The 12,784-nt window shown below is 39.2% G+C and overlaps 1 protein-coding gene across 1 annotated transcript; it reads right to left on the bottom strand.

Annotated features, from left to right (window-relative positions):
* Positions 1 to 457: 457 nt before the first annotated feature.
* On the bottom strand, positions 458 to 1,324 carry LOC145249408 (paraneoplastic antigen Ma3 homolog). Its single transcript, XM_080110963.1, has one exon. It carries the CDS (start codon positions 1,322 to 1,324, stop codon positions 458 to 460), a length of 867 nt encoding a protein of 288 aa, XP_079967089.1.
* Between the last annotated feature and the right edge of the window lie 11,460 nt (positions 1,325 to 12,784).

The following is a 12,784-nucleotide window of genomic DNA, read 5'->3' as shown; positions in this document are numbered from 1 at the left end:
ACCCGCATGAGCTGTGCACGTATGCAAGTGCTGGGGTTTTAATGTTATTTTTCCCCCAGTCTTACTATAGCTGAGATATGAGCATCTTCTTCTAACGCTATATATTCATTTCCTATTTTTATCGCCCCTAAGTCAAAGTACATCCTCACCCCATTTTTCCTAAGCCAGTTCCGGCCTAGTATTATATTTCTATTGAGGTTTTTCGCCACAACGAAATCATGGTGGATGAATTGACTTCCTATCATTATCCTTAATCGGGCGATGCCTTCTACAATTAATGGGGACCCATTAGCTGTCCTTAAATTCATTGATTTACTATGTAGCTCAGGTCTGTGTATAAGTGTTTTAAAAACGCTACTTTTTATGACAGAAACTTCTGCGCCTGTATCTACTAAAGCCCTAAGTCTATTTCTATCTATTCTAATAGAAACGGAATTTGCAGCGCCCATGTTACCGATTACATGCGTCGGTATACCTTCGCTCCGTCCGTCGGGCGTTGTACGAACGGTGCGCCTCCGTTTCCCTGCCTACGGTCTCTGCAATCTCTCCATATGTGGCCCACCTTACCACAATTGAAACACCTTATACCCTGTCTAGTTTTTTCCTTTTCTCTAGTCTTATATACATGCCCCCTATTCTCTAATCTTTTCCACCTATCTTGTTTTGGGAATTTTGATGGACCTACAGCTTCGACTCTAACCTGTCGTCTCGCATGACACACCTCCATGGGTTCATCATCGTATTCACGGTTTGCGTTGAGCCGAATTCTCCATCTTACTTCTGCTAAAGCTTTCTCATAAGCTGCATGGAGATCCGTAGGTTCATCCCTCATAACGGCCATTTTCACATCCTTATCTCTGAGGCCTTCTATAAAAAAACCTAGAACTTGTTTTATTACTAATTCATTACTTGCATCCATAGCACTATATGCTCCTTCTGCTAGTCTCACTATTCTCTGCATATAGTCTTGAACACTTTCGTCTCTACCTTGTCTTATATTAGCTAATTCTATTAGTTTCTTGTTAGGATTTGCGACTATTCCATAATAATCTTCTAAGGCCCGTTTCAATTCTAGCCAAGTTAACCCTTCATTATTTGCCATTAATCCGTTAATGAAGAGTCCAACCTGGCCCCTAGTAGTCAATAATGCTGCCTGACATTTTTCTTCGTCCCCAGCACCGGCTATTCTAAAATATTTTTCTATTTCTTGCAACCACACCCTATATCCACCGTCTCTTCTATTTTCTAAAGTTCTTATATTCTTTAGAAGGGACTCACCTCGTAAAGTTTTTGAGATGGCCCCCACCGCGTTCCTAAGTTCCATGGTTAAGCCCTGCACGAAATTTGAAAAGATTTGCTGTTCCATCTTTTTTTTTTGTTTTCAACTTAACCAAAACAACAACAAACACAACGTCAGTCTAGAAAACAAAAGTACAATTTAAAAGACCAAACTGAAAAAAAAACAAAAATTATTATTTTTTTTTCTGCTTGAATAATTTTGTCAAACAATCACGAATTTCTTTCTTTTCTTTTTCTTTCTCTTTACCGAAAGATTGAAATGTATTATTCTTTTTTAATGTATATATGTATATATATATATATAACTTTCGAGCAGAAACAAGCAAAGAAAGAATCGAATTCGACTTACCTCGTTTGTATTTTGTTCATTTTTTTTTCTTTCTTTTTCCTACCCTATTTTTTTTAATTTGAGAGTCTTGATTTCTTGATTTTGGGAGTTTCTTTTGTTGTTGCTTTTTTTTTTAATAATCTGTCCGTGGTAATAACTTTTTGTTTTGTTTTTTTTTTGTTTTTTTTTGTTTTTTTTTTAAAGTACCCTTTTTTCGTTGTATTCGTGGTATTGTTCGTTTTTGTGGTTCCTCTTTTTTTTTTTTTAATTTTATTCTTGTGGAATAAAAATTGATCACGGTACAAAATCGTATATATGTTATATACTGGGTGATATGGCCGTGACGTCTATTTTGTTAGCACCATCTATATTCTAACTATCCGAGATTTTTGAATATCTCGATAGATAGAGAGATAGTTCGTTTGTGCATATATGCATATGTTGTTGTAAGTCGTCTAGTGAATGGAATCACCGCTGTTCATCTATCTATAAATAACAGGACGCTTTGTTATAAAACAATTTAATTTATTTAATAACAACATATACACATCATGCGGCGGTGAAGGAGAGTGTGACGGGAAGGGTGTGGTTGCGACCGTGACAGGCAGTTGAGCGTCGTCTATCCTTCTCTTTGCTGTCACACTCTATCTCTGACTCTCTTGACTTGTTTACGATCGCTTTTTATGAATCTTCCCGTTAATCAATTTACGTAATGGACCCACATTCTGACCCTGTTGATGTTTGCATTTGGTCTTACTTGCGGCCGAATTACGTCATCATATTCCCGGGTTTCATTTTTTGTCGGTCAAGGCTTAAGTTCATCCGAACTTTGCTCTATTCAACGTCTAACCCATAAAGCGACTTGCGTCATAGGACCAGGTCATCCAATTCCAGTTCATTCACCCCTCTCCTCTTATTGTACATTATCAAGGCCCGGAAGCCTCTCAGAGATAAGGGTTATTGCAAGCACATTACGTTAGTGTGGAGATTTGATGAAGTGTTTACTTAAGGGGCGGTTCATTAGGAATTTGTTAACATTGGACTTGAAGACATCAAAGTTGTAGTCCGGTGGGAAGCAGGCCGACGGAACAGAGTTCCGCAGGCGTGCAGTTCTAAGAAAGAAGCTTTGTTCATAGAATCCACGTTTTGATTTAGGCACAGATAAAGACTGGTGGAAATTTTTCACAGTGGATTCGGCTAGACGGGTGTTTTTCGTGAAAGATTGGCGAGGGGGGCCAGAGATTGGAGTTCAGACGAGCACCTGTCATGGAAATAACGATAAAACAAGGATAGGCTCGCAACGTCTCTTCTATGGGAGAGAGGTTGCAGGGTAGAGAAAAGGACATCCCCCACTAAGCCACGAAGTCTATTTTGTACTCTGTCAATGCAGGATAGGCTGTTATTGCAGCTCCTGCCCAGATATGGCAACAGTATTCCATCCTTGGACGTACTTGGCTTTTATATAGATAGAGAATTGCATCAGTAGTGAGATATCTTCTGGAGCGGTAGAAGGATCCGACTATCTTTCCAGCGACCTAGGCAACATACTTGATGTGTGTTCCATTTCAGATCAGGAGTAAAGGTCAAACCCAGAAGCTTGTCAAAACACGGGGCCTCACCCAGACGAGAGCCATCCATCACAATTGATGCCAGATGGGGGTCAGAGCGTTGATGATGTAAGGATAGGAGTTTGGTTTTGGATGCATTAAAGGTCACCAGCCACATCTTCCCCCACTGAACCACGCGCTCGAGATCAGAGGAGAGAGAATCAGAGAGAACTTTGTCATTTACAGCCTTTGATGTGTTGCCGTAGATGGTCGTGTCATCAGCATAGATGTCAACGAATGATTTAAGTATGTGTTTAGGGAGGTCATTGATGTAGATCAGGAAGAGAGTTGGGCCTAGGATTGACCCCTGAGGGACTCCAGCATTTATATTGCAGGCCTCTGATTTTTGTCCATCTACTACTACTCTTATGAGCCTATCGGAGAGAAATGATTTAATGATTGAGAAAACATTTCCAGTTATACCGTAGCTGGAAATTTTCTCAAGTAGAACCTTATGCCATACCTTGTCGAAGGCTTTTGATATGTCAAATCGATAATCTATATAAGCTAAAAACAATTTGTTTAGCTCTGCATTATCCCGATAAATCTCCTCTTAAATATTCGATCTTATTCTTAGTCTTTTAACTTCCCCATATATAATAAGCTCCCTTGAGGTGGAGCTGCATTTGACTTATCTAGGTAAGTTCAATAAGGAATACACCCCTCTTGTCTAAAAACATCCCCACCGCCTCTCGAAAAGTTTATATATCTAAACTAATAGCAGCAATTAATAAATTTGTAATTAATGTAAAATGGAAAGCCTACCACCATATTAACCTCAGTTTAAAGCAAGCCAAAGTTATTATTATCCTGGTAGATCCCTCACCCCTCAGTAACCCAACATCTCCCTCCCACTGATTAGTATATTCCAACTGAAAAAGCAGGAAAACGAATGTTACGGTTTAAAATCAACCTCTTTTCCATTTTTAATGAGCACACAGAGGACTTTGAAAGCGACTAATAATAATAAAAAAAATAAAATAAAATTCAAGAAGTATAACAAACACCCCAATGTAATAGTTAAAAAAATAGATGACTTCATACGTAAGATTAAAACTAAAACAGAACTTTTTGTGCTGATAAAACTAAAAATTATTACAAACTTAATTACTAAACTTACAAAGATTTAATATAGAATGAGCTAAACAAATTCTATGGAGTAGTACTCCCTAATTAAGTACTCACCATTAATGAACAAAGAGTTTGCTAACCACTGCCTTTAAATAACCACACAGAAATTCTAACCCCAGCTACTCCAAGTTTTTCTTTGAAATATCATACAGCAGAGAATTTTCACAAGTACTTCCCATGAATTATAACCTCAATATAAGCGGCCACACCGAACCTCTCGAAAATTAACCCCCTCCAAATAAGTGGTCCGGCCAAAACTTTAAGATCCATCGCCCCCTTACCCTGGCTTTTAGCAAATATACTTCCCCCTGCTCCTCTCTCATTATTTTATTCCTCATCTTTACTTAGCTACTGTGTCTTTTAAACACTTCAACTATCTAATCCTCTTTTGCTTCAGTTCCGAACTGTGTTCCAATTATATTCATAACACGTTGGTATCCACTTATATATAACTATGGATTATTCGTAGAGATAATTATAACATTTTTCTTTGTCCAGCACCTCTCATCGTGAAACTGAAACTCTTAAATAAAATAAAATGGCAGTTCAGTCAAAAATTATGATCAAACCAGGCATAAACTCAAACAAAACCAATTTTCCTTGAGGCTTGCTTTCACGAACATCCACGGCCTTGCTACTAATTTAGATGGTGTTGAATCATTTTTTCTAGTAAACAGCCCGTATATCCTGGTTCTAAGTGAAACTAACCTACACTCCTACACCCACTGTAACCTCTTTAACATGCCTGATTATCTTCTACTTTGCCGTAAGGACTCAGACAGACATATGCACAGACTTGGAGACTATATTCGAAAACCACTCCCTTTGACTAGAGAATCAAAACTAGAATTAGGCGACCAGGCTTTTACGTGCTTTAGACTTAATCTGTAACACATCGGGACAAGATCAAAGTGTAGTATCTGTTCTTCAGACGCTGCACTTAAATTTCTTGTTCTCTGTCAGTGGAGGAGAAATCCTTCACGACTGAGGCAATTTTTATTTTTGTTCCTTTTCTCCACGTTAAAAAAACGACCCTGGTATCTAACTCGGTCCCGTGGGGAGGCATTGTAAATAGGAACACAGCGTTAGCTTCTAATATTTTCTCTACGGCTCTCCCTTGACTCAGGACTGTACTCTAATCGACAAAGTTTTTGACATCATACATACAGCACTCTCCCTTGATACTAGAACGCAAGTACATGTATTTGGTGACTTTAATGTCCACCGTACTAATTGGTTTGGTTTCTCTACTCACACAGCCGCAGCTGGTAGCATTCTCTAAATCCCATTCCCCATCACAGACGGTTACGTTTCGAACACATTTCCCAGACCAGCAAGACCAACAAGCCTTACTTCTAGACCTATTTCTGATCACAGTTCTTGATGATCGTATAACGAATACCCATAGCCCACTGCTGATCATGCTGGTTGAATGGTATAATCGCCCTAAATTCTCGATCGAAAGCTGTAGAGCCATTACTCAAAATGACAAGGTATTATAAGAAGGCTGATTGGGAAACCATGAGGGATCTCATCGGAGATGCCTCATGGGTAAACATTTTTTCTCTTCCTCCATAACAGAGTGCATATGAAACCACTGAATGCTTCAAAGTGGCAGTTGAAGCACGTTCCCACACAGAAGCTCTATAGCAAATTCCACTCTCCGCAATGTTTTACTTCGATTTGTGCAGCTGCCATTGCTTAAAGGCAGCATGCATACCGTAGATTTATCTGACATAAGTTCAGTTCAGACATAAAAAAGTTCATAGAAGCTAGAAGTAATTGTAATAAAGAAATAGCGACACCGAAACCACCAGAAAACGCATCGAAGCGTAGAAATTAGGAACGTGATCTCTGGAAAATCTACAACAGTGTAGGAAGTAATAGACAATCAACAATTCCCCCATTATCCAATAATCATGAGGTTGTTTGCACGGCATACTTGCTAATCAGTTTGCCTCAAACTCTATATTGGACCCAGCAAACCACTCCCTCCCTAATTTTCCTTTGCGGACTGACACCACACCTGATGATCTGAAAATCACCCTTTCTCAGGTGCATGTTATCATAAAAAATCTAGCTGTACTATTTAAAAAAAATGCTCCACTGAGATTGCTCCAGTCCTCTCCAAACTTAACAAAAAAGTCTCAACGAATCTTGCTTTCTTGACTGCTGGAAAAAATCGGTACCAGTTTACAAGAATTCTGGCGAAAGAACTGACCCATTAAATTATCGAAAGAACTGACCCATTAAATTATCAAAAGAACTGACCCATTAGCTTCCTCTCTCTCTTCGCCAAAAGATTTGAGTCCATAATTAATCAAGCTCTAGTCCATCACCTTACAGTTGCTAAACTTCTGACTGACCAATAATATAGATTTAGGCAAGAACGTTCTGCAGCAGATATGCTAACTGTAATCTATGAACTTATGTACCATACACTAGACAAAGCAGGAGAGGGGAGGGCAGTAGCCCTATATATATCTAAGACTTTTGACAGGGTATGGCAGGATGGTCTTTTAGGAAAATAGGAGCATACGGTATGACTGGACGAATACTTAACATAATTAAATTCTTCTTAAATAAGAGAAGACTACAGGTTGTCCTCGACGGTCGTACATTTAAACATTATGGTATGAATGCGGGTGTACCTCAGGGGTTGGTCTTTGGACCTTTATTACTCCTAATATTCATAAATGACCTTCTTGATAAAATTGTGTCTGCGATGGTATATTTGCTGATGGCACTGTAACAGGCACAAGGATAGAACGAATGAATACATATCTAAGACAATGGCAGAACCATTAGAGGAAGACCCCCAATTAGTAGTGGAACGAGGACAAAAATGGATGGCCACATTCAATACTGTCAAAACTAAACTTGTTTCCTTCAATCATGATGAGAAACCTCCTTAACAACCAATAGATATGGCTAAAGATACATTAGCTGAAATTACTTCTTTCAACCCCCTCGACTTAATATTCACAGGAAAAATGAATTGGAACAGATACATTGCCAAGGCTGTTGCGAAGAACGTGAGCACTCTCTCTACCGTGCTAGAAAGTTACTTACGCCTGAAAGCATCCGGTACCTCTATAAAGTCACCATTCACCTATGTATGGAGTATTGTTGTCACATGTGGGCTGGTGCATCTGCTACTAGTCTCTCACTCCTGGACAGGGTTCATGAAAGAGTCGTTTACCTGATAGGTTCTGAACTGTCATTCAAGCTTCAACCTCTGTCCCTCCGACGAAATGTTGCATCCCCCGACTGTTTTACAAGTATTTTAATGGTAGATGCTCTGACGAACTACACTCCCTTGTAACTTCTCTACGTAAATACCTCCGTCAAACCCGACAAGCAGCAAAGTTAAATTTCCGATATCTCTACTCAAAATCCCCTACTCTCAGTAAACACTATCGAGAGTCACAACTCATTAATACATATGATTAAATAAATAATAATTCACTTGATCTATATTCTTCCCGAGAGTTTTATCACACATATTGTTTACATATAACCTACCATGGCAGATATATTTTACACCTACCTATATTATAATCCATAATGTAAAGCTGAATGTCTGTGTGTGTGTGTATGTGTGTATGTGTGTCTGGTCACGAATAGGCTCCTATATGGTTGACTATTTTAAAAAACTGATATATTGAAGTATAATGGGGGGGAGGGTTCACCTCAAATACACAAACGGAATGTTCAAGAAAGATTATCGCTACAGACCTCTGTCTCTACTCTCGTTGCCTTCTCTCCTGCTTGATTGAGAATAATCCCCCAGCACCGAGAAATGAACATCGTTTTATAGTTTCTATCTGACGCACCTCGTTTCAGTTTTTGGCCCAAAGCAGCCCCTCCGTCTAATTTTTCCATCTCTTTGACGACCAAACCGAACCTCTTCAAATGAGCCTCCACCTCCTTGGCAGTTACCATAGTCTCATTCACCAGAATGTCGTCTATGTATGAGCTCACTACCCCATCTCCCTTTCCCATTGTCTTCAGAATCTTCCTGAGGATAGCTGACATAATCTTGGGTGTCTAATTTAACCCGAACCCTACTCGCGTAAGGCAGTAGGTTTTGCCTTTGTACTTGACTAACTGATATTTCCAGAGCTCCTTAGCAACATGGAGTTACAAATAGACAGATTTTAGATCTACCAACGTAGATGCGCCATTCATCTGCCTCCATTCCCTACTGGTCTCACTGCACACATCTACGGTGTCGCCTCCCGTATGGCACTTAACATGGCTGTTCAGCTCTCGGAAATCCAGGACCGGTCTTACTTTCCCTTTAGTTGTTTTCAGAACGGCCATCAACGGCAAAATGCCCGACTCCACGTCATCCGTCCAAGGCATCAGTATCCCCTCCTCAATCCATCGGTCGACTTCTTGCTCCAACTCCTTTCTCGCACCTCCTCTAAGCGAATTTGTGTAGCACGCCACCCTGTTTGTCAGCGATGGCGCTTGATGTTTCCATGCCCACTCCACCGTCCACCGCTCTCCGTCGAATTCGGCTCGGAAGTCCTGATCTTTGGTCGACAATTTTCTTTCCTCCCCGGTCTTGTTGATCCCTCTTGGGGCTTGCTCCGTCACCGCGCACTCAGCTAGTCCGAACCTCACGTTGTTACATGTGATGGTAACACCGCCAAGGCGGCATATAACATCCATTCCAATGATGGCTTGGACGTCAGGCACCAGGCCATCAGTGACAATTGCATGGACCCTCATCCGACGTTCAGCAATATCAATAGTGACGGTCTTCCTCCCACGACACTTCACTCGCGACCCATCGAATGCCACTACTTCACCCTTCCCTTTCCATCTTCCGACCAGGGTAATGTGCACCATGGTAGTGGTGCAGCCAGTGTCGATCAGGGCCATAACTTCCCGTCCTTCCACCGCAATCTTCTGTTTAGGCATCTGCTGCGGGTGCGCCACTATTCTCGAATTGGGGCGGCCGCTGCGCGTCGGCCTCCCCTCGCCAGTTTCCCGAACTTGTGCATTTTTCTGCTAAATGGCCTCTCCGATTGCATTTGTAACACACTGTCCATTGCAAGAACTTCCTGCAGTCTCTTCTCATGTGTGGTCCCCCGCATTCGAAGCATGCGATCCTCGGGTTCGGCAGATTCCTGCCCTATCCTGCTGTACCGTTGCTGTCGTTCCTCCAGGCTCCGTGGGCTGGGTGCTCACCAAGATTTTTTCAGTTTTAAGCAGCTCACTCACATCCAGCGTCTCCACTCTCGGAACCTGCTGCAACCTTTTCGATATCTCTTCCGGGAACCCGGTAACGAAACATCTTGACTACGTGACTCGTGGCGTGTCCCCTGATGCCCGACAACTCAACAAATCTCCTTATCTCATTCGCGTAGACATCAACAGATTCAACAGTCCACCTCTTCTCTTTCAACTTATTAAAGGCCTCGAAAGGCCCCTCTTCAAAAGCTTCGATCAGTCGACCCTTGATGGTGTCCGCATCCCCTGTTCCCGCTCGCTGAGCTCCAAATAGAGGGCCAGTGCGCCCCCTTCTAGAAACAGTGGTATTAATGTGGCCACATCATCCAGCCTCTAAATCCCTGCTACAAGGTCCACTTTTTTAAGCCACGCCACCACATCACCGTCGCCATTAAAAGGCTTAATCATGTTGCTTAAGCCTGCGTTGGCCATCGCCGAAATAGCTTGAAGTATAATGGGGGGGGGTCACCTCAAATACACAAACGGAATGTTCAAGAAAGATTATCGCTACAGACCTATGTCTCTACTCTCGTTGCCTTCTCTCCTGCCTGATCGGGAATAATCTCCCAGCACCGAGAAATGAACATCGTTTTATAGTTTCCACCTTCACGCACACACGAGATTACGCGAGAACGGAAGAAATAAAAATGCTGTCTGCCATGTTTGTTCTTCCTTTTCTTCACCTGAACTTACTCGCTGAGCACCCACGGTAAGACTTGTCTTTCTTGCTTCTAACCACACATATAATGATAGAAGAGATATCGAGACACAGAAATGGGTATATCTGATCTGGCAGAACGGTGGTTCATTAAAATTGTGGGGTCTGCGTTCGCACCTGGTCCAGAAAGTGTGGAAATAAAAAAAAAAATAAAAAAAAATGTTTATAAGTGTTTTTGATATAGATGTACATAAGAGTATTTTGATAAGTATGTTTTAACTTAAATAGGGACGGTATAATAAAATTGTGGGGTCTACGTTCGCGCCTGGCCTCCATAGAATGGAAATAGACACAAACTTTAATAAAGACTTTTCATATCTATCTGCGTAAGTATACTTTGATAATTATGTTTCAGTTTGAAGAAATATGGTATAATAAAGTTATGGGGTGTTCGTTCGCGCCTGACCTCCATAGAATGGAAATATGTCACAAAGTTTAACAAGTTTTTTTAATATAGATCCACAGAATACTGTGATAAGTGTTTCAGTGTCAGCAGGTATGGTATAATAAATTATGTGGTTTATCTATTTTATTTTTACTTTCATCATATTTTGCTTTGGCTTTGATATCCCCAAATTCGAAGCTATCTCTTTACAACCCTTCCTTTTCATAACCTATCATACTTTCATAAATCAGAGTCGATTTTCTGTAGGCTGTTTTTAGAACCCAGTCAACGACGGGTACCTTTGCTAGTATGATATATATATATATATATATATATATATATATATACTTCTTTTAATCACATACATTAATATATGAAAGTATGAATTTGTGCGTAAACTTTAAGTATTTACTTCAACAGTTCTCAATACATAGGTAGAGCTAGGTAGTAAGTTATAAAATATATATGGCGATTAAGCTATACAGAATATTCCGCATTATATCCACGCTAAGATTTATCAGGCTTATACGAGAATTTTGTGGTTGTCTCGCGTTTTTATATACGCACCTTCTATTGAGGTTTTAGTTAGCCGACCAGCTTTTTAGTTTCTAATTTAACATGTTCACCAATATCTATGAAGCAGCCCTAAAAAATAGTGGATACAAAAATATTGATATCAAATATAAGCAACAAAACACCAATAAATATATAATAAAATAAAATAAAATATAAGAAAAAGAAATATAATCTGGTATATGGCGCCATACAATCAAATGTTAGAAACAAAGCTTGGCAAGAAATGTCTAGATCTTATCGAAAAGCACTTTCGCGCAACCAATCCCCGTCAACAAAATTTTCAATAAAAATAGCCTAAAGTTATCCTACAGCTGTTGCGAAAATTTAGAAATGATAATTAAAGCACATAATAACAAAATATTAAATAAAAGCAATGAAATCAACAAAAAATAAACAATAAAAAGCGGACACCATGACAAAAATAAAACTAACACAAAGGACACATATGTAACTAATAGAAATAATAATAATAATAATAATAATAATAATAATAATAATAACAATAACAATAATAACAATAATAATAATAATAATAATAATAATAATAATAATAATAATAATAAACGAACTCCAGACAACGACAACCATACTAGAAATAAAAATAAACATACTAATAACGAACAAGATAAATACAACTGTAGATACCGCACACTTTGCCCACTTCAAAATAAATGTCTAACCAAAAGCATAATTTACCAGGGCATAATATCTGCGAACGAAAACCTGAATAACAAGAAATATTACGTAGGTATGACTTCCTTAGATTTCAAAACTCGATATTATGACCACAAAAGTACATTCAATAATAAAAAACACCGAATTAAAACAATTCTAGCAAACAAATACTGGGAACTCATGGAAAGCGGACGTTCGCCGGTAGTCGAGTGGAAAATAGTAAGACAAACAAGCACATTTAGAGACCTAGACAATCCATATAGATTATGCCTCCATGAACAATTTGTTATCCTATACCTTTAAGAGCCCCAACATTTATTAAACTGTTGGTGAGAAATAGCGAACAACTGTGTTCACAGGATAAAATTTACCCTAGTATAGAGATACAAAATAATTTTAAAACTAGCAATAGCAATAGAAAATAAACAAATAAAAAAATAAATAAATAAACATACATATAACATAAACTATCACACACACACCCACACCCACACACCCATATATATATATATATATATATATATATATATATATATATATATATATATATATGCATATATATATAAACTAGCAACAAAAAATAAATCTAGATTTAAATTAGGTCAGGACACCAGATATCTATGCTCTCCGCATAAAATAGCACACACAAAAGAGCGGGCCACCGGAGGTCAACTGGGCCTTTGTCCTGTAAGTTCCTTCTTATTGGCTGATTAGGAAGGATGTGGTTGAAACTAGAAAGCTGATTGGCTAACTAAAACCTGAATAGAAGGTGCGTATATAAAAACGCGAGACAACCACAAAATTCTCGCATAAGCCTGATG

Source organism: Euprymna scolopes, chromosome 28 (genome assembly GCF_053919585.1).
Source record: "Euprymna scolopes isolate OS-2025 chromosome 28, ASM5391958v1, whole genome shotgun sequence".
NCBI lineage: Eukaryota > Metazoa > Mollusca > Cephalopoda > Sepiida > Sepiolidae > Euprymna > Euprymna scolopes.
This window is presented reverse-complemented; position numbering and strand designations above follow the sequence as displayed.